At 53.9% G+C, this 25,563-nt stretch overlaps 1 protein-coding gene across 1 annotated transcript in view; it reads left to right on the top strand.

Moving 5' to 3' along the window:
• The first annotated feature begins 14,000 nt into the window (after positions 1 to 14,000).
• The window catches only part of EEIG1 (estrogen-induced osteoclastogenesis regulator 1), a 37,010-nt gene continuing 25,447 nt past the window's right edge, over positions 14,001 to 25,563 (top strand). The window contains exon 1 of the mRNA XM_068553077.1: positions 14,001 to 15,013. Coding sequence (XP_068409178.1) covers positions 14,868 to 15,013 — 146 coding nt within the window. The 5' untranslated portion in view covers positions 14,001 to 14,867. The remainder of the gene's footprint in view (positions 15,014 to 25,563) is intronic.

Here is a 25,563-nt window from a genome sequence, read left to right on the forward strand (position 1 = left end):
GTCAAGTATACTAAGATGCCTTCCAAGTGGTTCTCCGGGAAGGGGCAGGCGCCGGCTGGATCGCTCCCCAAAGGCTGTCCACTACGCTCCACGAGCACACACGAACACAGAAAAATCTGACTGGCTGGTTTAGCCTCCAGACAGCACGGTGCCTCCCCATGTGGCAGCTGTCCTGAGGCGCCCAAGTATTAGAAGGACAGCCTGGTCCAAGCCCCCTCCCATGGAGCGGATCCCCACCCAGGTCTGTGCACATCCCTGGTGACAGCTGCCAAGTCACCTCCCCCAGGGCAGCAATGGCAGAAGTCCTCTGAGGAATCTGAACAAGGCTATGCGGAGAAAGGTCAGCTATGTCAGTAGGAGCAGGGATGAAAAGATACGCACGGGGTGGACAGAGGAGTCAAGATAATGGTGATGGCTCTTGACCATCACCAGAGCTGCAGTGTCATCGCGGCAACACTGATGCAGCAACCACCACAACAAGGCACAGCAAGTCATTCTTCCGACAGGCTAAGCAGTTTCCACGCAGGAGGACCCCGAGTAGGAAGCCACCAGTGCCCGCTACACACAGACGCTCAGAGCCCCTTGTCTAACTACTAGCGTTTAATGCTAACATTCGCACTGACCCAGCACCTTCAACAGGCCAGGCACTCATTCTAAGCACCTCATATATTACATCCTCTCATGCAGCCCTCCTAACAACTCCAAGAGGTAGGTACTATCACCCCCATTTTATTTATTTATTTATTTATTTATTTATTTGGCTGCGCCATGCGGCACGTGGGATCTTAGTTCCCCAACCAGGGATTGAACCCGTGCCCCCTGCAGTGGAAGCGCAGACTCTTAACCACTGGACCGCCAGGGGAGTCCCCTATTACCCCCATTTTACAGATGGGAAAACTAGGTACAGAGAGATACAGTAAATTGCCCTGGTTCACGGGGGTGGGATTCAAACCTGGGCAGCCTGGCTTTGATGTCATGCTTGTAACCACTGCCCCTTCAGGCGCTGGCATGTGTCTGACACTGTTCCAGGCACTGGGATACAGACATCTTCCTTGTGGGCCTGGGGAAAATGATGCAAATAGCAGTGACCCACATCAGGAGCTGTCGCTGTTGTTTTAAGAGCTGCAAGCTTGGTACTCTAAGAGAATCTAGGAACGGACCATCCTTGCTTGGAGGGGTCAGGGAGGGCTTCCCTGCAGAACTGATGCTGATGCTGAGGTCTACAGAGCGACAAGGAGTGAGGGAGGCAAAGCGGAGAGGGCAGAGTCTATGGTAGGAAGAGGTCCAGGTGAGAGGGAACCACATGTACAGCATGCCCGAGATTAGGTAAGTGCTTTGCTGAGGGTCACCCCAGGCAAAGGTGAGAAGGCATGATAAGGACCCTGCCCTGGCCTCCAGGTGACTGGCCCTGCCTCTCTGTGACCCTGCCTCACCTCCCCACTGGCAGTCACCGTCAAATGCCTGCAGCTGTCCGAGGTGGCAGCAGGACAAACCCGTGGATGTATTCAATCGCTGTTTGCTACCAAGTGGCCCGGAAGGACGCTAATCACTTTAGTGCCCAGTTTGCGGGAGTCATGATGATTCAGGGAAAAAGCTACTTGCTGGATTCTGGAAGGGTATTCAGCCGATCCGGCTACCCAAGCGTAGAGATGCTAATCAGAGGCCGGGCCGGCCACTGGTCACCTCGAGAGTGGGGCCCCAGTGGTCTATGGAGCAGCCCTGGCGTCTTTCCAAGGGCTTATTGTGGTCACTGCTGGCTTTTCGAAATGAGTTCAAGAGCAAACGCTGGGGTTTTCGAGAAGTGCTTCAGCCTCAGCATCTGATGACATTCTCGACAAGAGTGGTCAATTTCTGGACCCCAACGACAACAGAGGGGCTGTCAACACGGGAGGCTGGGTCACTCTTGAGGGTCAGGCACCACTCAACAGGGCAAGACAATGGCTTGGGCTCATACTAACCAGCTGGGCAGAGGTGGCAGCAATTATGTGAAGGCAGGAAACTCACCGTCTCCTGCTCTTCAGGCAAAGCTGGTTTTGCCTTCTTGGAGGGAATGTTTAAAATGCTCTTGACTGTTGGCCCAGAGATTTCACATCTGGAAATTACCCATCCTGGGATCCTCCATCAGCACACAAGGGGCATTTACAAGGGTGCACACTGCAGTGGCTTGAAGTAGTTAAAAAATGCAAGCACTGCAAACATATCCTGATGGAACTGGCTAAATCTAGTGTGGATGTCCTCACCATGGACAACTGCAGTCCCCAAAGAGAATGTTCCAGCAAGGGGAAACCTCTAAGAGTCACTTTTAAGTAAAACAAAACAAAACAACCTAAAAGTGACAAAACAATATGTATTGTATTATTCCATTTTTCTTTCTTTTCTTTTCTTTTTTTGAAGATGCCAGTATTACAAGCTTTAAAAAAGCTACCTGAAGCATCTTAATGGAGGTCATCTTTGGGAGGGGGCATCACAGGGGATTGTCACTTTTTAAACTTTCACTTTCTAGAGCATGAAATTGTGCTGCTTGAATTATTTTTTAACATCTTTATTGGAGTATAATTGCTTTACAATGATGTGTTAGTTTCTGCTTTATAACAAAGTGAATCAGCTATACATAAACATATATCCCCATATCTCCTCCCTCTTGCGTCTCCCTCCTACCCTCCCTATCCCACCCCTCTAGGTGTTCACAAAGCATCGAGCTGATCTCCCTGTGTTATGCGGCTGCTTCCCACTAGTTATCTATTTTGTGCTGCTTGAATTTTTCAAAGATGAGAGCATATGTTACTTTTGCTTTGAGATCTTTTTTTTTTTTTTTGGCCACGCTGTGTGGCTTATGGGATCCTAGTTCCCGACCAGGGATCGAACCTGGGCCCCTGCAGCGAAAGCACTGAATCTTAACCACTGGGCCGCCAGGGAACTCCCTGAGATCTTTCTTTTTTAATGTAAGCATTGACCACTGTAACCTTCCCTCTTATTACTGCTTTCGTTGTATCCCGTAAGTTTCGGTATGTTGTGTTTTTGTTTTCATTTGTTCTCAAGATATTTTCTCATTTCCCTTGAGATTTCTTCTTTGACCCATTGAGTGCTTAAGAATGTGCTGTTTAATTTCCACATATTTGTGAATTTTCCAATTTTCCTCCTGCCACTGATTTCTAGTTTCAATCTGCTTCAGAGAGTGTGCTACATTTGAGATCAGCAGAGCAGTGACTAAAAAGAGAAAGAGAAAGTCTGGATAGCACAGTGGTGAAGAGCTCAGGCCCAGGATCCAGACTGCCTGGATTTGAAGTCAGCTCCATCATCGATTATCCGTATGACCTTGGGCATGACATCACCTGTCTGTGCCTCAGTTTATTCATCTGTGAAATGGGACATACCTAATGGGCCTGTTGTGAGGATTGAAAGAGTTCATCTGCTAAAAACCTTAGATCAGTGCCTGGAGCACATACTAAGGTTCAGGGAAGTGTCAAGTGTGATGATTGGGGGAGGACGGGACAGTGGCAACAGCACCGTCTAGAGGATGTTTCCGCTGAGCCTTGTATGGTGGCCACAAGCATGTACAATGGAGCTCCCTGCCCTCCAGGAGCAAAAGGGCTCCTGAGCCCCAGTGTGATGCTTACCCTGTGGAAGGATTAGTGTCAGTCGTGTTCTGTGTTCATTTGTTCCTTCCTTCTTTCTTCCACTCACTCACCGGCCCCCTGTTATGTGCTTGGCCTGGGAGGGGGAATGGACATGAACTCTTCTGTGAAATGGGGATAACGATTGTCTTAGTCTGTTCTGGCTGCTATAACAAAAACACCACAGACTGGGTGGTTTACAAACAACAGAAATTTATTTCTCACAGTTCTGAAGTCAGGGAAGTCCAGGATCAAGGTACTGGCAGATTCGGTGACTGGTGAGAGCCTGTCTTCTTGCTGTGCCCTCACATAGCAGAAGGGGCAGGGGAGCTCTCTGGGATCTCTTTTATAAGGGCACTAATCCTATTCATGGGGACTCCACCTCATGACCCAAACACCTCCAAAAGGCCCCACTGTCAAATACAATCACGCTGGGGGTTAGAGTTTCAACATATGACTTTGAGGGGGTGGAAACAAACATTTGGTCTATAGCAGTGATGGAACCCCCTGCAGGCTGTTGGCTTTTGAGGAGAACTTAGGAGTACAGGGCTTAGCTTGGGGCATGGGCCCCCAGGGCGAGGTCAATACACAGAAGCTGTTGCTTAGACAAAGAGAAGTGACAGCATCAGAGCATCAGGGCCTCCTTGAAAGCCAACCCCCTTGCAGGAGAATGGTCAACACTGCCCTGCCTTGGGGCCACATCACTGTATCGCTGTGCTGATTTCAACCCTCCCCGTCAACAAAACCTCACTGAGATCACCACTCTTACCCAATTGTTCACACTTGTACCCCCAGTGCTCACATCAGTGCGTGGCACAGAATGGGCACTCAGTTTTTGATCCAGTCGAACAGGCACTATTCTAAGCACTTTACAAAAATCATTACTCATAACATCCCTGGGAAATAGGTACTATATTTCCATTTTAGAGATCAGGAAACAGAGGCATAAAGAGGTTACATAACTTGTCCAAGGTTACACAGCCAAGTAGTGGCAGAGTTGGAAATTTGAACCCTGGGAGGTATTTGTTGAAGGAAGGAAGGAAGGAAAGGGTGAGGGGCAGGGTCTGGGGTCTGTAGTTCTGAAACGCAGAATCAGAGAACAGGGCCCTTAGCAAGCATCAATCTCCACTCCACTCCCCTGCTGTTCTACAAGTGGGCAGTGGGGACTAAGGTCTGGGAGGGTGGGGCCCTAAAGCCAAGCAGGAGAGTAAAATTCAGGATTCCCAGTTCCCAGTCAGGAGTTTGGGATGCGTTAGAAAATCCCAAGTGTTGAATTCCTCACTGTCACTGGAAAGAGTTTCATAGTGAGTTGAGTGGAAGGGACAGGTTACAAGACACGGTGTGATGTTAATAGCTAACATTTGACGAGTGCTTCCCCTGTGCCGGGTAATTTACAACGCCCTTTATGTACATTTTACTACCTTGTAGAATCCTCAAAAGAATTTCATGAGGTAAGTATGGTCACTAAACCCATTTTACAGCTGTGAAAATTGAGGCTCAGTGTCTCCAAGCGACTGGCTCCAGGTCATGGAGCTAATGAGTGAAGGAGTCTGGGACTCATACCCTGGCCCCTGCTGCAGCCCCTGTCCCCCACTGATCCCCCAGCGCCTCACCACTAAATGGCACCACTGATGATTTTCACATTTAAAAATAATAGCTGTTATTATATATAGAATGGATAAACAACAAGGTCCCACTGTATAGCACAGGGAACTATATTCAATATCCTATGAGAAACCACAATGGAAAAGAATATATGAAAAAAGAATGTATATATATATATATATATATATATATATATATATATATATGTGACTGAATCCTTTTGCTGTACAACAGAAATTAACACAACATTGTAAATCAACTATACTTCAATTTAAAAAAAATAGCTGTTGCTGACAGTAACACCAGGCACTGTGACTAAGAAATCATAAAATAAGCAGAGCTCAGCAAGGGCTAAAGGGCTGTGTGAATGCCTAAGAGGTAGGGAGGTGACCTGGGAACACTTCCTCTCAGTAAACACAGCCCTGATCACTGGGCGAAAGGTGTCGGACTCCTGACCAGTTAGGTAAGTTCAGGGTCCACCTGCCGACTCCTGGTCTGCTGGGTGGGGGTCTGAAAAGGTTCAGAAGACCAAGTCTAGCTCTGGAGGTCCCCTTTGAGGTCGCCTAGCACACGGTCAGGCTGCCTGAGAAAGGCCTCAGGCCAAATCCCTCCCTCTACCCTGGTCGAGGCCAACAGGGACACAGTGACACTTCCCAGAAATGGGACTTCTGCCTGCCCTTTCAGGAAACCCTCAGAGGCCCCCACCATGGCTTTCATTTGACTTTGCACAGAAGGAATTCAACTGGACTCTATTTCCAGAGTGGCTCTGTGCCATACACTTTCCCCTCATAACTTGTATAACTGTGCAAAGGTGTCATTATCTCCATTTTATGGGTGAGGACACTGAAAGAGGTTAATAACTTGCTTGAAGCGATAGGGCTGGGATTTTTTTTTTTTTTTCTTTTCATTTTTTTAGGGCCGGGATTTGAACCCAGGTTGCTTTAAACAAAAGGAAGGTCCCGAGAACTGTGTGTTCATGATGTACCTTGAGATACAGGTGGCAGGCAGAGAAGGGAAAGTTAAAGAGGCTAAATTCCCTTTTTTTTTTTGGCCACGCTGCTTGTGGGATCCTAATTCCCCGACCAGGGATTGAACTCGGGCCCCTGGCAGTGAGAGCACCAAGTCCTAACCACTAGGCTGCCAGGGGATTCCCAAAATTCCTGAATCTTACAGGCCATGTAGGGAGCTGGCCTGGAATAATCCCATCATCCTCTCTCTAAAACCTTCCATGGCTCCCCTTTAGCTTTAGCATAAAGCACAACCTCATTAACATGGCCTGCAAGGCCCTCCTGTAGGATGGGGCCTGCCTACCTTTCTAGGCCTGCCCTCACCCCTCACAGATCCTGGGCTCCTACATTCTCTCAGCTTAGTCTTTCCTCTCCACCAACTCCCCTCTCTCCTGGCTGACTTCTATCCATTGCTCAGGCTCAGGCTTACATGCTACTTCCTCAGGAAAGTCTGCCCTGACCACACACACCAGGCCAGGCCTCTTCTGTGTCCTCACTTCTCCCTGAACTCCTCCTGACCTCAGGTGTATCACAGCTCTCATCACTTGGGCCACATCTACATGCCTGCCACTACAGCCCCAGTCCCAGAGCAGATGGCGTGATAAACATCTGTGAATGAAAAATGAATGAATGACGTGCTTGGCAGACCTTGGAAGGCTGCGGTAGGCAACAGACAGAGGGGGAGGGTGGTGAGGTGGCTGGGCTGACCTGCAGGTTGTATTAATGACAATACTGCAAGGGTAGGGCCAGCGCTCAGAGGTGGGAACACAGGCTGAAGTTTGGACTTTGGCCCATCAGCGATCTGGAATCCTGGGCTGAAGGCATGCTGGAGCCGAAGCCCTGGTTTAAGAAAATAAGTCTGGCCTTGAAGCTGTAGGGGAAAACGAGCAGCTCTGGGGAAAGCCACCCATGGGCCTCTGGACACAATGAAAATGGTGTAAACACACTCTCATGTTTCAACCTGGGAATCTGGCCTGATTTTACACAGTGTCGGGTCAGGCATTGGGCCTTGGCCTTCACACACTCACTAATCAAATCTGGCCAACAACCCCAGGAGATAGGGACTGCTCTGGCCCCACTGGACAGATGGGAAAACTGAGGCTCAGAGAGGTTGAATGACCTTCCCCAAGTCACACAGGGACTCTCCATTGCTGCCTTAATTAAACTGTATCACAGCATACTCAGAGGTGGGGGATCTAGACCATCCAGACTTGCACTGTGTAATACGGTAGTCATTAGCCAACTGTGGCTATCTAAGTTTTTAATTTAAATTCAATGGAGTTTAAAATTCAGTTTCTCAGTCACACTAGTCACATTTTTAAGTGCTCAATAGCCACATGTGGCTAGTGGTTACCATATTGAACAGTGCAGAGATGGAACATTTCCATCATTGCAGAAAGTTCTATTAATAGTGCTTGTCTAGACCATGGAGGTGGACAGTTCTACAGAAACCACCCAAATCAATGCTCTTATTTAGCAGATAGTGAAAGAGAGGTCAGGGACTGGTTCAAAGTCACACAGTGAATCAATGACAGACGTAGAACTCAAAACCCGGGTTCCTGACTCCCAATCCAGTGCTCTCTCCACTGAAGTAGGTGGATTCCTATCTCTTAGCTGGGGTTTGGTAAGAGCTGCTGTGAGGCAAATAGACACCATAAACAAAGTCCAGTGACCACTGATTAAGTGGAAGTAATACTTTAACATTTGTAACAGAGGTTGATATCCAAATATGTAATAAGCTACTACAAATAAATAACAAAAAGATGACAACTCAAATATTTAAAAATGGACAAAGGATATGGCCAGGCAATATACAGAAATTCAAATTGCCAAAAAAAGATGAAAAGATGCTAGTGCAAGAAATGCAAGCATGGTAGTAGAGGGTGTTTTGTTTTGTTTTGTTTTGAAACAGATTGGTAAAGATGGAGAAAGTATGGGAACGGGCACTGTCTTACACTGCTGGTGGGAGTATAAATGGGTCCAACTTTTTGGAAGGCAGTTTGGCAGCATCTCTCAACAGTAAATATGTAAATACCCTTTGACTCAGTAATCCTTGGGCTGGAACCCGGGCTGCCTGACTCCAGATCTCATGTTCTGAACCATGACTACTCTCCATGAGTGATGGTCAGGCTTGGGTTGGAAAGGGCAGAGTTGGCTGATCAATGGGGAGACTTGTGGACTTGGCCGTGGGAGGTTTAAGCAGGACAGATCACCATGGGTGAGTTCTTTGGAGCCTTTATCTTCATGTGTGACTGGCTCAGATATTAGCAAGGAGCCTAGCACAAATCGATACGCCCTTGGTCAGCTGCTGGGGTGGCTCAGCTGCCATTCCAGTTCTGCAAATAATTGGAGCCGAGTCACCATTGAATCAGCACTGACTGCCTGTGGCAAGCAGCGCTGGGAAAACGGCTTGACGTGGCACTCTGTGCTGGCTGTCAGGTGACTGAGAGAGCAGGCCAGCTGGGTAGATGCCTGCCCTCAGGGTGATTTGGGCAAGTGGCATTTTCCATCCCAACCTCGATTTCCCCTTTCTTTCTTCCTTTCATTTTCTCTTCCTTTCTTCCCTTTTTTCCTCCCACCCTCCCACCTCCCTTCCAATGAATGCCAAGTACACACCAGTTATTGTGACAGAAAACAGAAGGCCGAGCCCTCATTTCTCCACACACAGATGGTTGGTAACTTGGGGGCACAGAGCAGGGAGTGAGCATTGTGCCTGATGTGGGGGAACGGGGTGGGAGAGGATGCTTGAGCTGAAGCCTGACACTTAGTAGGTGTCACCAGGTGGGCAAGAGGACAAGGCCAGGACCTTTGAGCAGGGCGGCAGGGGTCCGAGCAGGGCAGGCAGGGAGAGGCTGAGCAGTTGATTCCAGAGGGGACTGAATGCCTGGCTAAGAACCTTTTTTTTTTTTTTTCTCTAAGAACCTTTGACTTGCTCTCGCCTTCTGAGATGGCCCAACTCTGTCTGTGAAGTGTGTTTCTCCCAAGGCCGTTCTCACCTTTTGAGATGGACCGCATGCTGTCTATGGAATGTGTACCTCTCTAAAGAAATCCACTTCTTACCTAAAAAAAAAAAAAAAAAGAAAGAAAAAAGAAAAGAAACTTTTACTTTATCCAGAGGGTGTTGGACAAGCATGGAAGGCCTTTTGTTAATAATATCCTTATAATTATATATTACTAAATCATAAAATAAATCTATCATATTACAAAAACCAAACAATATCCCAGAATATTCATTAAAATAATAAACATTTCCCCCCAAACCCTCTCCTTAGTTGAAAGCCTCTGGTAACAATTTAGTGTATCCTTCAAGATTCTCTTCTATGCACACATAAATAGATCTATTTTTCTTCACAAAAATAAGCTCATCCTTTATATACTGTCTGTGCTTGCTTTGCCACGATAGGGTGGACATCTCCCGCCTTGCCACACACATCTCCAGCATCTTTCTCAACAGCTGGACAGCATCTCACTGATGCTGCTTCCCTTCATTCCACAAATATGTATTTATTTAACCCTATTGGGTACTGGGTATTGTCCCAGGTGCTGAGGATGGAGCAAGGCACAAAACACAGTCCTTCCCTCAAAGACCCCCTCTTCCTACTGTCAGACATCAGGCTGCTGCCAATATTTTCGTATAATACATAATGGTGCAGGGCCATCTTGCACATGTAACTTTGTACGCATGTGTGAGTATTGCTATTGGGTAACTTACTTTAAATGGACTTGTGCATATTGAATTTTGATAGTTATTGGCAACACCAAGGAGTTTTAAAATAGGAGGTGACAAGGTTAAATCTACAGTCATCCATCCATCCACCCGTCCATCCATCCACACATCCATCCATTCATATATACATCCATACATATGTATGGATATATGCATATGCATGATATATATGCATCCATCTATGCATCCATCCCTTGGACAACCATTTATTGACTGGCTATCATGTGACAGGCCGTGAACTGGATGTGGGGACACCATGGGTGAGGTGTCTGATCCTGTGAAGCTCATGCTGTAACGAGAGAGAAGAAGGTAGCATCACAAGAGTTTGTCTAGGGCCAGATAAAGGTAAGGATTCTCTAAGGGTACCCCCACTTTCTCCAGGTGTGATTCTGTTCTACAGGCTGATGTCCCACGCAGTTCTTCCATTCCCCTCTACTCCTGCCTCACTCCTATTCCAATGCTTCAGCTCACTTACCTCCTAACTAGGAGAACCTGGTACCATTCAGTCAAATTCAAAATCCTGGGAATATTCAAAAAGTTCTAGTGGGTAAGTATTGTCACTTCTCAACAGGTGTTCCCTCTCTCTTCCCATTGTTCTGGCTCCACCGTGGTCTGAGCCACCAGTTTCCCGTTGGAATGGCTGTAATAGCCTCCTCACCTGTCTGCCTGCCTCTGTTCTCGCCTGCTGACGATCGATCCGTTCTCCAAAGAAGGGAAAGAACCGGAAACAACATGCAAACTGGAAAGAACTTTCATAAAGGTATTTTGGATCTTGTCACCAACCTGCTTACATCCTCTCATGGTGTCCTTTTGGGCTTAAACTAAAATCTAAACTCCTCCCAGGCCCAGGGGGCCCACGTGAGCCGGCTCCCGCCTGACTCCACGCCTCTCTCTCCTCCCTCCACACACTCCCCTCCAGGCACACAGAGTCCTGGAAACATGCCAGCTCCTGCCTCTGCTCCCAGAGCTTCCTGTGCTTGGGGCCCCCTTCTTATGTAGGTCTGGGCTGAGATAACGCCTTGCAGAGGCCTTCCTTGATCATCTAAATCAGGACTCCCAATCCGATCATCCTCTCTCAAATTCTCCTGGGATTCCTTTTCCAGACCACTTACTTGTCTGAATTATCTTGTTAGGTACTGGTTTACCTCATGTGTCCGGTCAGGGCCTCAGGGAGGAAGGACAGGCTATGCTTGGGAATTTAGGGGGCTGGAGAAGTAAGGAAGTGCCAGCCTGGAGCTCCCTGCTGACTACTCACTCAGATCCCCATGTCCCTCCAGGCCTGAGCCTTTTGCAGGCACAGCCTCTTCTGGAAAGGCTGATATTCTTTTTTTTTTTTTTTTTAATATTTATTTATTTTCTTTCTTTATTTTCTTTATTTTTTTGGCTGCATCGGGTCTTCGTTGCGGCACGCGGGGTCTTCATTGCGGTGCGGACTTATCTCTAGTTGTGGCGTGGACTTCTCTCTAGTTGTGGTGTGTGGGTTTTTATTCTCTCTCTAGTTGTGGCAGGCGGGGTCCAGAGTGCATGGGCCCTGCGGTTTGCGGCACACGGGTTCTAGTTGTGGAGCGCGAGGTCAGTAGTTGTGGCACCAGGGCTTAGTTGCCCCACGGCATGTGGGATCTTAGTTTCCTGACCAGGGATCGAACCCCTGCCCCCTGCGTTGGAAGGTGGATTCTTTACCCCTGGACCACCAGGGAAGTCCCAAAGGTTGATATTCTTATTCCTAATTTATAGATGAAGAAATTGTGGCTCAGAGATGGGAAAGTTTAGGGTGTCTCCTTCAAGATTCCTTCCTATGCATGCAAAGCTATACCCAAAGTGTGTGTGACACAGGTGGTCGGTGTTGTGTCAGCCAGATTTCGGACCCAGTTCTGTTGGCTCCAGGGCAAGCGATCCTAGCCAGACCATACTGAACGCCCTCTTGGTTTGGAGTCCCTGAGCCTTGGTGTTTCGAACCAAGGCCATACTACCAATATGCAGCAGAACCAGGATCCTAACTCAGGCTTGTCTCGCCCCAAATGCGGCATCCTGTCCTGGCACCTAGCTCTCTCCCTTAACCAGGACCCACCTGGGAAATGAGGGAAGGGAGACTTCCTGGGTTCCCAGCCCAGAGGCTCAGAGAGATAAATACCCGACCCGAGCTAAGTCTGGCAGCCAGGCCCACCCTGCTTCCTGTTGGAGAGGCCTGGGGTTACTCACGGTCACAGCTGAGAAGCCAGCCGGGCCTTGGGACATCCTTGGCTGGCTCCCTCCTCTGAAATCCCCTTCTGGGGTCACATAGCCACAGGCCTTTCCCCTGTGGAGCAGGTCCAGCCAGGATTAGTGAGAACCACCGCCCCTACGCCAGTGTGAGCAGCACAGCTTAGCACTCTAGCGCCTGTGCTCCAGGGTCAGGACCCTAGTCAAGTAATTTAAACTCTCCAGGCCTCAACTTCCCTGGCTGTACATGGGGATACATGAAAGTACTGGGAGCTGCTATTATCATTCTTCTCCTATCTGGCTTACTGTGTTTTTCAAATTATGGGACAAACTGGAGAGAAGTACAGGTGGCCACCCATTTTATGGCTGGGAATCAGGAAGGAATCAGAAATCTGAGTCCTCAGATACATGTCCCAACCTAACTCATCCCCAGGTGCACTTGACTCTGTCTCTCAAATGCCTCTCGGACTCCAGTTTTCCTGCAGTGCTGTGGTTCCCCGTCATTATCTCTGGCCTGGATCACCACAACAGGCCCCTCACCCCGTTTCCCATCTTCTCTCTTCCACACTACCTGTAGTCAGAGCAAGCTTCTTCTAACAAAAAGCGAATCTGTCTGGGTCACTCTCCCGCTCAAAACATGTGCATAGCTCCCCTCCTTCCTCTGATCTGCAAGACTCTGCAAGATCCAGCCGTTACAGGCCTTCCAGCCATACCTCTCGCCTCCTGCATCTCTCAAAGAGCCACAATGCAGAAGCATGGAGGTACTCACAGCTTTCTGTGGGCATTGCACTCTCTGGCCGCCAGGCCTCTTGAGGCTCCCTCTGCCTGGACCCTGCCTGACTCAGGGTATGCATCCTGCCAGTGGCTTGGATAACTTTGTGAGGCATTCTCTCTGAGTCCCCCTCCCCTCCACCCCTGCCTCCACTGAGCTCCCTGTTAAGTCCCCCATTACAGTCCTCATCCACCAGATTTGTCTCTGCCTGTGTCCCTGTCTGCTTCTCCACCTGATCGTGAGCTTGGCGAGGTTGGAGATGGCAGGCCCACCAGTCTCACTCCTAAATCCGAGCCTGGCTCAGGGGCACCTAAACATTTGGGGACTGAATCAGTGAACTGCAATATGTTGAAAGCCTGGGAAGTAAAAAGCTCCTGAATTGGTCTCTGTGTCCAGGGCAGTTAATGCAGTCAGGGAGACCAGCCATAACTAGGTAAGAAGCTAATCAACAACAAAAGGCTTTGATAGAAGCTTGGAAAGGGAGAAGCTGGTTCTATCACAGGTTGTGTGATGAACTGCTTTAACTCAAGCCCTGGCGAAGCCTTTACAGGCACTTCCCTCCTCAGTGCTGAGAAACAGAGATTCGAAGCCAAACACCTGCATGGTCTAGTTCCGGCCACCTCTCTTGGGTGTGTTTTCTGAAAAATGGGACTCGCTACCTTCCGGGCCTGATATAGTCGTCAACGAACTCAAATCTGGGAGGACACTGGAGGGCCACTTCAGCCATAGTGCTCATATTGTTTCTTCTCGTCATTGTTTCTCCTTTTCTTTTGCTCGCGCCCTCCGCCTTGCCGGCCTGCCGACCCCGGCTTTCCGCCCCGCGACCTCCCACTGCCTCCCCAGGGCCCCTAGCCTTTTCCCTCCGCTCCGCCCCGACCGAGGAGGCGGGCCCAGATGGGCGACGCACCAATCCGAACGCCTCTAGCTGCCTCGGCCTCCCGCGAGTCCCGCCCCACGCCGCCGTCCGCCAATCGAGCTCCGCGCCCGCCCCGCCAGGCCGCCCAATCGTGGGCGGGCTGAGCCCCTGGCGCCCCGCCCCTCCCGCGCGCAGCGGCGGCTCCGCGGGCGGCCGCGCTGGGCCTCGGCATTCTCCGAGCTGGGCTGCGCAGCGTCTGGCGGGCGGTGGCGTCGGGATCGCAGGCGGCGGCGCTGCTGCTTGCGGGGGTGCTGGCCAGAGGCGGCGGGTGAGGCGGGTGAGGTGTGCGCCACCGGCAGGCCGGAAGGGCGCCTCAGCTCCGCCGGAGCCCGCGGAGCGGGACCCAAGACCGAGGAGGAGGCGGCTCTCCTGCTGCCTGGAGCCCGGCCCGGTGCCCGCCGGGAGGGGGCAGTGGCTGGACGTTCCCAGCCCGGAGAGGCCCCCAGAGCTCCCGGCCGCCCCCTGGGGGTGCCCTCAGCCTTCCCGGACTTACCTGCGCGGCTGCCTGGCACCCAGGAGCGGGAGCGTGGGCACGGCGTGGGCGCCTACCCCCGGCCGCCAGCGGGGCGGGGGCGGGGCCGCCCTCGGCCCCACCGGGCCGCCCATCGCCCTCAGTCTCACCGGTCCGCCCGCTGCGCCCAGTCGCGCGGCGTGAGCTCCCTAGGGACCGCGGCTCGGGATGCTGTCCGCCAGCGCGGCCGCTCGCGCGCCGCCCGCCACCCCTTCCCTTGACTCCTGGGCCATGCCCCAGTGTTTACATGCCGGTGAAGCCCCCGGCCACTCCGAACCCCTCCAAGCCCCAGCTCCCCGAGGGTGAAGCCAACCGGCCTGCGAACTGGACTGGTAGTTCAGACCAGGGCCCTCCGGACTCAGATCCCCATCCGCTCTGCCGCCTCAGCCACCATCTGGGCGGGATCCGGCTCTGGTGTTTTGAGGAGGGGGTGTGGTGTAGGGAAAGGAATCCTGGGGATTTCTGGCTCCCCCCCTTTTTTTGGCCTTCGGGGCTTCAGACTCAGGGAACTCGCTCATGGCTTTTTTGATGAAGAAGAAGAAATTCAAATTCCAAACCACTTTCACCCTGGAGGAGCTGACTGCGGTCCCCTTCGTGAACGGGGTCCTCTTCTGCAAGGTCCGGCTGCTGGATGGCGGGGATTTTGTCAGCTTGTCGTCAAGGTAGGAGCTGGGGCAGGCCTGCCTGCAGGGGAGGGGGATAATGAGCCAGATCTAGCCACTTGGCGAGTGTGGAAGTGCCTCTTGGGGTCCAGAGAGTCCTGGAGATTATGTGTGTCTGGGGCAGGTTTGCAGAAGGCAGGACTGAGTGATCTGGGAGGTCTGGGCCTGAGGAAGCTGGCAGGGTGCTGGGCACCCATCTGCAGGTGACCAGCCAGATACCTGGGGGTCTGTTGTTTCAGCCCCCTTGTGGGACCTTGCACACACAGCCCACAGTAGGCCCATTCTGCAGACTAGTATGAAGAGCCCAGCGGGGTTTGGGCTCGAAGGGCTGAGAAGGGGAGGAGTGTTCCAGGGCATCTTGCACCCAGCTGGCCGCTCGGGCTGTCATATGATTTAGAGCCCCGGCCAGCCACAGGTTCCCTGGCACTCCCTGGCTCCTGGGAAGGTCCAGCCCCAGGCACTCCTGGTCTGGCTGGAGGGTGGTGGCTGGATTTTGGCCTGCCCAGCCCCCTCTGAGTCACTGCCCTCTTCTGGCTGGAGCTGGGCTGCTTTGCATTGCAAATGCCCTTGTCAAGGAGGCTGCTGCCCTCTCTGAAAGAAAGAGGCTCGGTCAAGTTTAGTTTTTGTGTTCTTCCCCATCCTGCAGGTCCAGCTGCCCGGCTCATTGCTGAGGGCGGCTGAGTTCCCAAGCTGCGCCCACTGCCTGGGCCCATCTGGGGTCACATAGTCCTGGAGTGTGACAGATGGGAGTTTGAGTCCTAGCTCGGCCACTTTGTGGGCCCAATACAGGTCTCTCTGTCAGAGTTGTGAAGAAGTTTCAGCAGAGAGAATGCGGTGCAGGGCCTGGCCCAGTGGCTCTGACCCACTGGCTCCCTTCCTTGGTCTGTCCCTTTGCTCCTCAGGCCTCCTTGTGGGCCCAGTTAGCTGGAGCTGCCTCACAGTTCTGAGATGGGGTGCCTGTTACAGATGGAGAAACTGAGGCCCAGAAAGAGGGAGTAAGTGGCTTGCCAGGGACCTCGAAGGAGGCAGTTGTCAACTGAACTTGGCCTGTTTGGAGACCTGTTGGATGAATCTGGTGGTCGAATGTTCTGCTGGGAGGAGGGAGAGGAGGCATACAGCCTAACCCAGATTTAGGAATCTCCAGTGTGGGACAGGGTGGGGTGCCTTTTCTGTGCACTTGGGTCCGCTCAGGCTGGGAGCTGCTTATCTGAGGAATTCAGACGAGGGCTGCCCTTTGCTGTGGGGGTGGGAGGCTGTCCTCGTTGCCTGGGAAGCCTGTGATCCCGTGGCCACCCACAGAGTAGCCCAGCCTTTCTGGGAAAGGGCTGTGGTGCTCAGAGCTAGGGCCTGGGGTCAGCCAGTGAGTGGCCGGGTGACCTAGGGCAAGTTACCTAAACTCTCTGATTCCAAGAACCAGCAATTATTGGTGCTTTGCTCCCTGTTTCACTAGCACCTCTCACTTAACCTGTTGACTATGCCATGGAGCAGAGTGGAGGTTGGGGGAGGCCTGTAGTATTGTTATTCCCATTTTATAGAGGTGGCTCAGAGGCTCAAAGAGGGATTGATTTCTCTGCGTTAATACAGCAGAGCCCAGATTCAAACTCAGGATGGGCTTTTAGCCTGTTCTGCCTTTGAGCCTTAGTTTCTTCTTCTGTGAAATGGGAGAAGTCATACCCACCCCTAGAGTTGTGATGGGGAATGGGTACTGTATATACCATGTCTGGCCAGGCAGATTGTTGCAGCCGCTGTTGTTACTATGGTAGAGGGGCCCAGGCCCCAGCCCCTCCTAGGTCTTGGGGGGACCAGGTGGAGTCAGCAGAGGGCCTACATCTGACCTGAGGGCTGGGGGCAGGGTCTTGGATCCTACTGAAGAATTAGTATTCAGCCCCAGGCTGAGGTCTCAGCTGGCTTCCCAGGCCCTGGGGCCACTGTCACCCTACCTGTCAGCATTTCAATTGCCCTAAACCTGCCCCCTCATCCGGGAAAGTCTGGAAAGTTCCAGGTCTCAGCCCACAGTGTCTGGGTTTCACCTCTCTCTCCCCTTCTTCCCTCTTGGCAAGGGGCCATGAATTCCCTGAACCCGGCTGAGCCTACCTAAACAGGCTTTCCCAGCCCTCATCCTGGATGAAACCTGAGTGGCATGAGGAGGGAAGAGCTGACATTGAACCCCACACAACTGGGCACTTAGTGGGCTCTGGGTACCTGTTTGCTGCTGGGCATGTGTGGCTGGAGGGAACAGACACGTTGGGACCTGAGGCTGCTTTAGAGCTGCTTTGGCTTTTGCCCAGGAGATGGGGGTTCCTGGGTTCCTACCCTTCCACTCCCATCCCACACACCCTGGTCTGCAGCCTGGGAGCCCCTCTTCACAGCCCACCTCTCCAGAGGGCCAAGGCCCTATTGTTTTCGAGGTGGGGTAGGGTCAGGGGTGACGAGACCTGCTTAGTTTATTAGCACACTGTCCGTAACCCCAGAGACCCCTGACATGTCCCAGGGTGTGGGGGTGGTGGCAGCATGGGTGGTGTCTGAGCAAAGCAGGCCCGAGGCCCCACTCCTGCAGCAGCCACCCTCCTAGCTAGAGTGTTTCCCTGTGTGTTGGGTGCCATGGCAACAGCTGGGTACACAGCTCCAGCCTGACCCAATTTGAGCAGGTAGAACAGGTGGTACATTGCACTGTTCCCCAGCCTCATCTTTCTGAGGCCTCCTTATGAACCATAATCCTCACAGCTACCATGTTCAGTGCTACGTGCCAGGTGCCGTGCTGAGTGTTTTTGCACATGCTGTGTCTGTTCATCCTCTCGGCCATCTGGAGAGGTCACCTGGCTAGAAATGCAATTGGGAAAATAACCATTTTATCATTAGGGTTTAAGCTGCCTTTGACTGTGCATTATTAGATGCCAGGGACCTGCTGAGCACCTCGAATGCATGATCAGCTGAGTCCTTGAACCACCCCGTGAGCTGATGAGGAAATTGGGGTCAAGAGACCTAAAGTGATGGACCCGTGTCACTCAGCGAGGGAGTGGCAGAGCTGTGATTTAAATGTGGGCAGGTCCGGCTCCAAGGCCCTGCCTTGCCTTGGTGGCAGAGGGCTTGAAGTAGCTACAGCCTCATGTCATGTCCTCAGACTTTTGAAGGAGGTTCTTTTTAGTGGGTTGGGTGGTACAGGGAAATCCAGATTTGGATCATTTCAAGGCACTGGGCTAGATCCTGTGAGATCTGAGGAAAAGGGGCCTCGGGGCCACAGGTGGGGGTGGGGCTGAAGTCCACTGCTGTGGACTTGGTGCCAGGCACGGGCTGGCACTGGGGCACAATGGGCATTTGCCAACGTCTCTGCCTAGAGGCCTTCCAGCAGACGCATCCAAATGGCATCTGGGAGGCTTTCCTAGGGGTCCCAGGAGGGATGCGTCCCAGCCAAGTCTGGTGAGTCGGGAAGCAGTGGACCAGGCTGTGGTCTCCCTAGGGCAGGCTGGGCACAGGCTTCCAGCCTTGAGCCAATCTGTCTTTCAGGCAGGAGGAATCCCAAACATCCTGAGAGGTCTCTGTGCCGAGCTGGCACTGGTCCTGTGGCCTGCCCCATGCACGTGGCTGGTGGTGGGAGGGAGTGAGAGGGAGGCGTTGATTTACCTAATAGCAAGTCCTCTCTGGAGGAGACAGGCAGGGCGAGCCTCCTAGGCCAATGGATGGGGAAACTGAGGCTGGGGACAGAGAAGTCACTTGTTCAGGGTCACTTCATAGGAGGAGCTAATGGCACAGCCAGATGGGCTCTGGTTGGCCCTGACTTCTGTCCCCTCTGCAGTATCCCTCTGCATGAAGGGGCAGGCTGGGTCAGAAAGAGAAGAGGGGCCCCTCCGATGGCTCTTCCTGCTCTGCACTTGGGTGCCAGGCTGTCTAAGAAGCAGACTGTGTGACTTGGGCAGGCTCCCACCCGTCCTTTCTTTTTGACAACTTTGAATTCTCAACTATCTCTTCGGTGGGGTTTTTATTTGGGCAGCCTTTTGAAAGAGGGCATGCCTGCTCACAATACAGGTACTGACTTCTCTCTGTGGGCCTGGCCTTGAGCAGGCCAGGACGGGAGACCTCCGAGGGATGTCTGGGATTTGTGGGGGGCATGAAGAAGACCTTGGACAGGTCAGCTCTGCAGCTGGAGGCCCTGTGCCCGGGCCTGGGGAGGCCAGGTCTTTGCACACACACACCACAGGCTTGGCTGGGCCTCTGCTTCCCCGAGGCCCTCTCCCTCCCTCCTTGGAAAAGGCTGCAGCTGCCACTTGAATCTGCTGCCCTGCGAGGCCTGCTCTCATGCACATCTTAATGTGGAGGGAGGGTCATGTGGAGATGGACACACAGTTCTGTCTCTTGGGCCCAAGGGTGCAGGGATGTGGAGGTGCAGTGGGACCCTAAGGCAGGCAGGACATCCACTTCCCTTCACAGATCGGGAGCTCTGGAGACCGAGTCGGGAGCGGGGAGGAGGAGGAGGGGGAGGAGGCTGGCAGGCACAGGTCCCTTTTCCACATTTACCGAGCACCCTCTTGGTCCTGGGCTTTCAGAGGTGACCGGGACCAGACAGCCTTGCTCCCATGGAGCTCCCCATGGGGTGGGGGCAGTATGCCTGCGGGCATCACAGAGGAAGGACTTCCCTGAGGAAGTGACCCTTCATGGGAGCCTTGTGGGCCAAAGGGAAAGCCCTCCCTATCACAGTGATGTGCCCCATCCTGAAAGCATAAGCTCCGTGAGTTTGGGAAGAGGTCAGGCAGAGGTCCCCAGCTGGAAGGCACTTGGTCAGTGATCTAGGCAAGGGGCTGGCATGGTTGGGGAATGGAGAGGGGTGGCACGGGGCTGGCTGCAGTAAATGAAGATGGGGGTAGCTGGGCTGGACAGTTCCTGGCTTTGGGGGTCCAGCCGAGGGGCAGGGGGGCAGTGTGCCTGGTTTGCCAATTAGGATGCTGGCTCTTGGCTGCCAGGTGGAGAAGATGCCAGGGTGCCTGACCGGTACTCAGTAAGGGAAGTTGGAGTTGTGGCCTGGCTGGGCCGTGGCAGGCAGAGGGAGAAGAGTGGGCACGCTGGAGAGAAGGTGGGCGGGTAGAGCCGGCAGGTGGGTTTCCTTGTCCTCAAGTTCCTGGCACCACACCCAGCACTTAGTAGGTGCTGGAAGATGGAAGTTCAGAGAGTGCACAGTGGCCAAATGCAGCTGGGGTTTTGTTGCCCTATACAGTGCTCTAAGAGTTTCTGACAGCATAAACAAAAATCTTTTAAATCAGAAGATCGAGCAACGGTGTCACGTGGGCAGCATCTGGCCCAAGGGGCTTTGCGCTGCCTCCTCCGTGGGCTGCCTGCTCTGGGCTCCTGCTGACCCCCTGCATGCCCTTGGATCCCTGACGGTGGTCTGCCTCCCTCATTTACTCGGGCCAGCCTGGTCCCCGGGGCCCTTGTGGAAGGCCTTCCGTGCACAAGCTGGGGCCTGAGGAGGCGGGTGCTTGTGGAGAGATGTCTTGCTGGCAGGCTGCAGAGACCACCCATGGCAGCCAGGCTGTGGCACCAGGCCAGCTGCGGGCTCCCTTGGGGTCAGCCTGTGCGTGGCCTTGGTGTCTGCTCCTTGAGCCCAGCCTTTGCCGCCAGCTGGCCACATCATTGGCAGGTGCCACCCTGGCAGCCCCTGCCACCTGCCTGCCAGCCTGGCTGTGGCAGAGCCCTGACCCGAGGTGATCTGGCCCTGTGGAGCCAGGGCTGTTCCCCGAGGCCTGTTCCTCACTTTGATCTCTGTTCTGGGAGCTACTCTGGCCAGGGGTTCTTAGTAGCAACCACACCGTGTGTCGGAGGGCCCCGAGTGCCTTTGAACTCTGCTTGTTCACTGCCTGGAAGTCCTGACTTGCATTCACGAAGCCCTGCCTGGACCTCATGATAGCTGCTAGCATGTCTGCTCACGGGCCTCGCGAGCCTGGGGACTCAGTATGTGGAGTCTGGTGACTGCTGTGTGGTGACCCTGCGGTCACTTGCCCGCTGCTGGGAGGAGCAGTATAGCACCCATGGCAACCAATATAGATTTACCCTCATCTCATCAGACAGCCACGGAAAGGTTTGAGCAGGGGAGAGACATCAGATTTGCTTAGAACGAGACCTGGAACTAATTTGGGGCGAGGGCTGTCTCTCTTCATTATCCACTTGGCCTGGCAAGTGCTTTGGGTTCTGGGGCTACCAGACCTGCTCCCAGGGCCTCAGATGTGCTCTGTGACCTGAGGTCTATCACCCTTGGGCCTTCTGGCTCTCCACGAGGTCACACTGTGCCGTTGGTGGCCTTGGTGAGGCCTGAAGCTGCCCAGCCTGTGCCTGGCCTTGGTGTCTGCTTAGGACTGTTGTTGAAAACCCTCGGTCTCTGCTGTGACCTTCTTTTGGTGGCCTGGGCTTGGAATGGCTCTCAAATGCAGGCCTGGAACCACCCACCCCCCCATCTGCCCAGATGTCAACTGGGAGTGGCCAGCCCGCAGTTGGGAGGAAGGAGCCCCGATGGAGGACGTGCCGCCTGTTTGTTCAGGCTGATGACTTACCCTGCACAGGCCTGGGGAGGCCATTCCCATCCTCTGCCTCTTGTCGCCTGTTTGACCTTGGGCAAGGGACTCAGTCTCTAAGCCTCAGGGGCTGCTGGTGTCTGCCTCGCAGTGTTCTTGGGAGGACCAAGTGAGATAATGCCTGTCAAATGTCCAGCTCGGCTCCTGGCACGTGGTCGGGGCACTGGATGCGCTGCCGCCCATCCTTCCACCCCTGGCTGAGTCAAGGTGGTGGGCTGGATGGCGCACCTCAGCTGCCCTTCTGTGGCAGCTGGAACTTCCCTGTGGGCCAGGACTGACTGGGGTGCTGTCTCTGTCTCATGATTCTAGGGGTGCCGTGGGGAGAGGCTACTTCCGGAGGGGTGGGAAGCAGGTGAGGAGCACACCTAGTGTCTAAGGAGCTGGGCCTCACTCTGGAGCTCAGGGTCCCCAGTGGGGCCTGTGCACTTTCTTGCCTCTGTTGGCTTGAACCTGCCCTGTCTTGGGGTGCTTGGCTCCGAGCCAGTGAGAGCTGGAGTGCTCCCGGGGTGGGGCGGGACTAGGGTGTAGGGGGCTTCTGCCTGCGGGAAGGGGCCCTCTGCACAGCCAGTTCTGGGACCCACTCTGGCAAGCAGAAGACCGCCCCCCACGTGAGGCAGAGGGCAGACTCTGCTGGGGGACGGGGGAGCAGGGGAGAAAGCCAGGGGCCCTCGGTGGGTGGCAGGCCCCTGGTGCTCCCTGACTTTTACCACACCTGACTTTTCTAGTTGTTTGCTTCTGCAGTTGCCTTGTCCTCAAGCTCCCTGCCCCCGCTTCTTCACCTGGCTGAACTCCTGTTCAGCCCGAGAGCCACCTCCTCTGGGAGGCCTTCCCTGGCCTCTTTTGGCCTTGTACACCCCTGTGGGCCATGCGTCTTAGCTCCTGCCCCAGACCGTGGGCAGGAGTGGCCTCTGTTGCATCTTACTCCTGGGGCTTCCTGCCGAGGGTTGGCGCTGGCGCAGGGCTGGAACTTTTCTCCCTTGGCCCTGAACCAGTGTGGGTGCTGATGGTGCTGGACCAAGTGCCAGTCACCGCCAGCTACTTGGACCCAGCCCCTCCCCACCCTGGTGCGGGAGGTATCAGCGCGTGTCAGGAGCAGCCCTCGCCTGCATACCATGCAGCTGGGCACTGCCTTGGGCTCAGAGGCTGCGATTGAGAGGCAGCTGGCCGCACCAGTGGTGTGTCGGGTGGCCCCTGTGTGTGGAGTGGATGCTCCTGGGGGATGGGGAGGCGGCGGAGGCTGGTGCCTGCCCCGGGAGGCCCCTCGGCAGCTACTCACTGGCTCTGTGACCGTGGCCAACAGCCTTGTCCTCTCAGCCTGGGCTTGCTCCTCCATCAAGTGGGGTGCGGGTGCCCATGTGGGGGCGGGAGGGCTCCCTAGATCAGGGCGACCTGCTCGCACAGGGCCCGGCACCCGGCAGCTGAAACCAGACTAAACGTGCTGGGGAGGGCGCTGGGGAAGGCAGAAGTCTGCGCCCTTTTTGCACGCAAGGCGCCCTTACTTCCCACCACTTCCTCTGCGCGAGTGCTGGACTCTCTGCAGACACACAGAGGCAGCACACCTGCGGCTCCCCGACCCCCAGGGACAAGTTCCTGAGCACCTTCTGTGTGTGGGGCCCCGTGCAGCTTCCCGGGGTTCCAGCCCCGCCCCGCAGTGCCCTGCCCTGCAGTGCCCTGCCCAGGAATGGATGCTGGGCTCCGTCCCAGGGACAGTGGGTGAGTAGGTTGGGGTGGAGGGGAGAGAAGAGCAGCACAGGGCAGAGGGAGGCAAGGGCAAGAGTGCTGAGCAGGGAAGAGCTAGTGGCCTGGGGGCTTGGAGTCGGGGGAGGCCACGGGGAGGGGCTTGGACTTCTCTGACCAGGGACCCACAAAGGGGTGTGAATCAGAGTCAGAGTTGTATTTTAGAACCCCCAAGGGCAGCCATGAGGTTGACCACTTGGGACTCCACATTGTAGGAGGGGAGGTGGCTGTCAGCTGAGAGGAGCGGTTTCCCACCTCTGTCATCATGGAATGATTAAAAACAAAACTCGAGCCTGCTGTGCAGCAGCCGGTGCTACTCACAACAAGGACAGTGTCGCAAACAACCTCGAGGGAAGGAAGCCAGACACAAGAGCATGCTGTGCGGTGCCGTTTATATAAAGTTCAAAAGCATTCTGATTAAAAAAAACCCATCCTGATACGAGTCAGGATGATGTTGTCTTTATTGGGGTGGCGGTCATGTCTGGAGGGGACTTCTGGGACCTGTAAGGTCCTGCTTCTAGGAGGCTGGTTACACAGGACTGCTCTGAGAGTCAGCCAGCTGTGCACTGACGTGTGCACATGTCTTGTGTGAGAAAGGCCTTGAGACACCCACACCTTTGATCGTGCTGGGCACCTGAGACCCTGGAGGAGGTCCTCAGGTCTTTCCAGGGTCTTTCTGGCAGGGCAGCCTGAACCATCCCTACCCAATAAGCGTCACTTATGAGCCTTAACTCAGCAGTTGCCAGCAGTCTTCTCTGGCTGGGGATTTTCCTCTGCCTCTTGCAAACCCTGGCAGGGGCTGCTGGGTGTGGGGCTTGGCGGTTCAGAAGGAGGGCGGGCTCCCAAGGCTGCCAGACCACCGGATCTCTCTGAGCCTCACTTTCCTCTTCTGTGAAATGGGGTGATAAGCTCCTTCTTGGTGCTTGGATTAAGTGGGTTACCACTCCCCTGCCCCAACGCCCCCGTTAGGTGCCCAGCATAGCCCCCGGCACAGAGTAAGTGCTCAGGAAAGGCTGGCAGTGGTTGGTATTAATGCAGGGCAATCATTGGAGAGGATCCAGGGGTGGGAGCAGGAAGGAAAGGTTCACCTTCCTCCTGCTCTCCCCTTAATTGTTTCTCTTCTCTCTTCCTGTGTTTCACCCATTCAGCAAACATTTGTGATTAGAGCCAGGCTGCTGCCCTGGCCCTGCACTGGGCACTGGGTCCAGCATTGGCTGAGACAGCCATGGCCCCTGACCTTGGGCCCATGAGCCAGGGGAGACCATTAGACACATCAGCTCTCCAAGCAGTGCTGAGCATGGTGGGGGAGGGGAGGCATCAGCCACTCCTGCCTGCTCTGGCCCTGACCGCTGTCTATGGGGATGGGCCTTTGACTGGGTACTCTCCCTGAATGCGAGAGAAGGCCTGACCCAGGGCTCCAGCACCTCCTAAGGGTTTTCTGTCGGCTAAAGAGGAATCACACGGACCTGGGTGAGAATGGCCATGCCCCTTTTGGATGCAGACAAGACCAAGGCCCAGGTTTGTTTCCCAGTGTCCCACTCAGGCCTGGCTCGTAGTAAGTGCTCAGTTAATGTGTGTGGACTAAGTGAATGACAGGGGCAGCGATTAGCCCAAGGTCAGTCCATGAGTCTGCAGGAGAATCAGCTGTCTGGGGAGGAGGTGGAGATTGGTGAGTCCGGGCCTCCTGGTCCCACCTGACCCTGAGCCCTTTGTCTTGTGGTTGGAATCTCAGAGAGCTGCTGAGGATGGCCAGCAAAGCAGGTCTTAGTCTGTGCTGGTTTTGTGAGGAGACGTGACTCTGGCTGAGTGGTCCCTGATTATTCCTCGGTCACCTCAGAAGTCCAAGGAGCCATGGGGAATGCGGTGTGGAGCAGTGGGAACACCTGGGGGCAGATCCAGAGATGGTGATGACCTCTGACCCCTCAGTGACTACAGAGAGCTGGAGAACATGACCTGACCACAGCTGGAGGCCCCTTTCCTGGAGGTGGAAATATCAGTGGAAGAAGGTCTAGGGTGGCCCTTATTGGGAGCAGCGCTGTGAATATCACTAATTTAGTCATCAGAGACTTACTGAGCACCTCCCATGTACCAGGTGCCATCCTTAGGACATGGGAAGCAGCAGTGAGTGAAACAAAGGCCCTGCCTCCAGGACCCCTGCGCTCTGGGACATGGAAGCCTCCTTCCATTTTCACCATTAATAAGACCCATGTCCAGAAGAGGAAGTAATTTGTCTGCAGTCGTTGTGGGGAGGGTGCT

Source organism: Eschrichtius robustus, chromosome 10 (genome assembly GCF_028021215.1).
Source record: "Eschrichtius robustus isolate mEscRob2 chromosome 10, mEscRob2.pri, whole genome shotgun sequence".
Lineage (NCBI taxonomy): Eukaryota > Metazoa > Chordata > Mammalia > Artiodactyla > Eschrichtiidae > Eschrichtius > Eschrichtius robustus.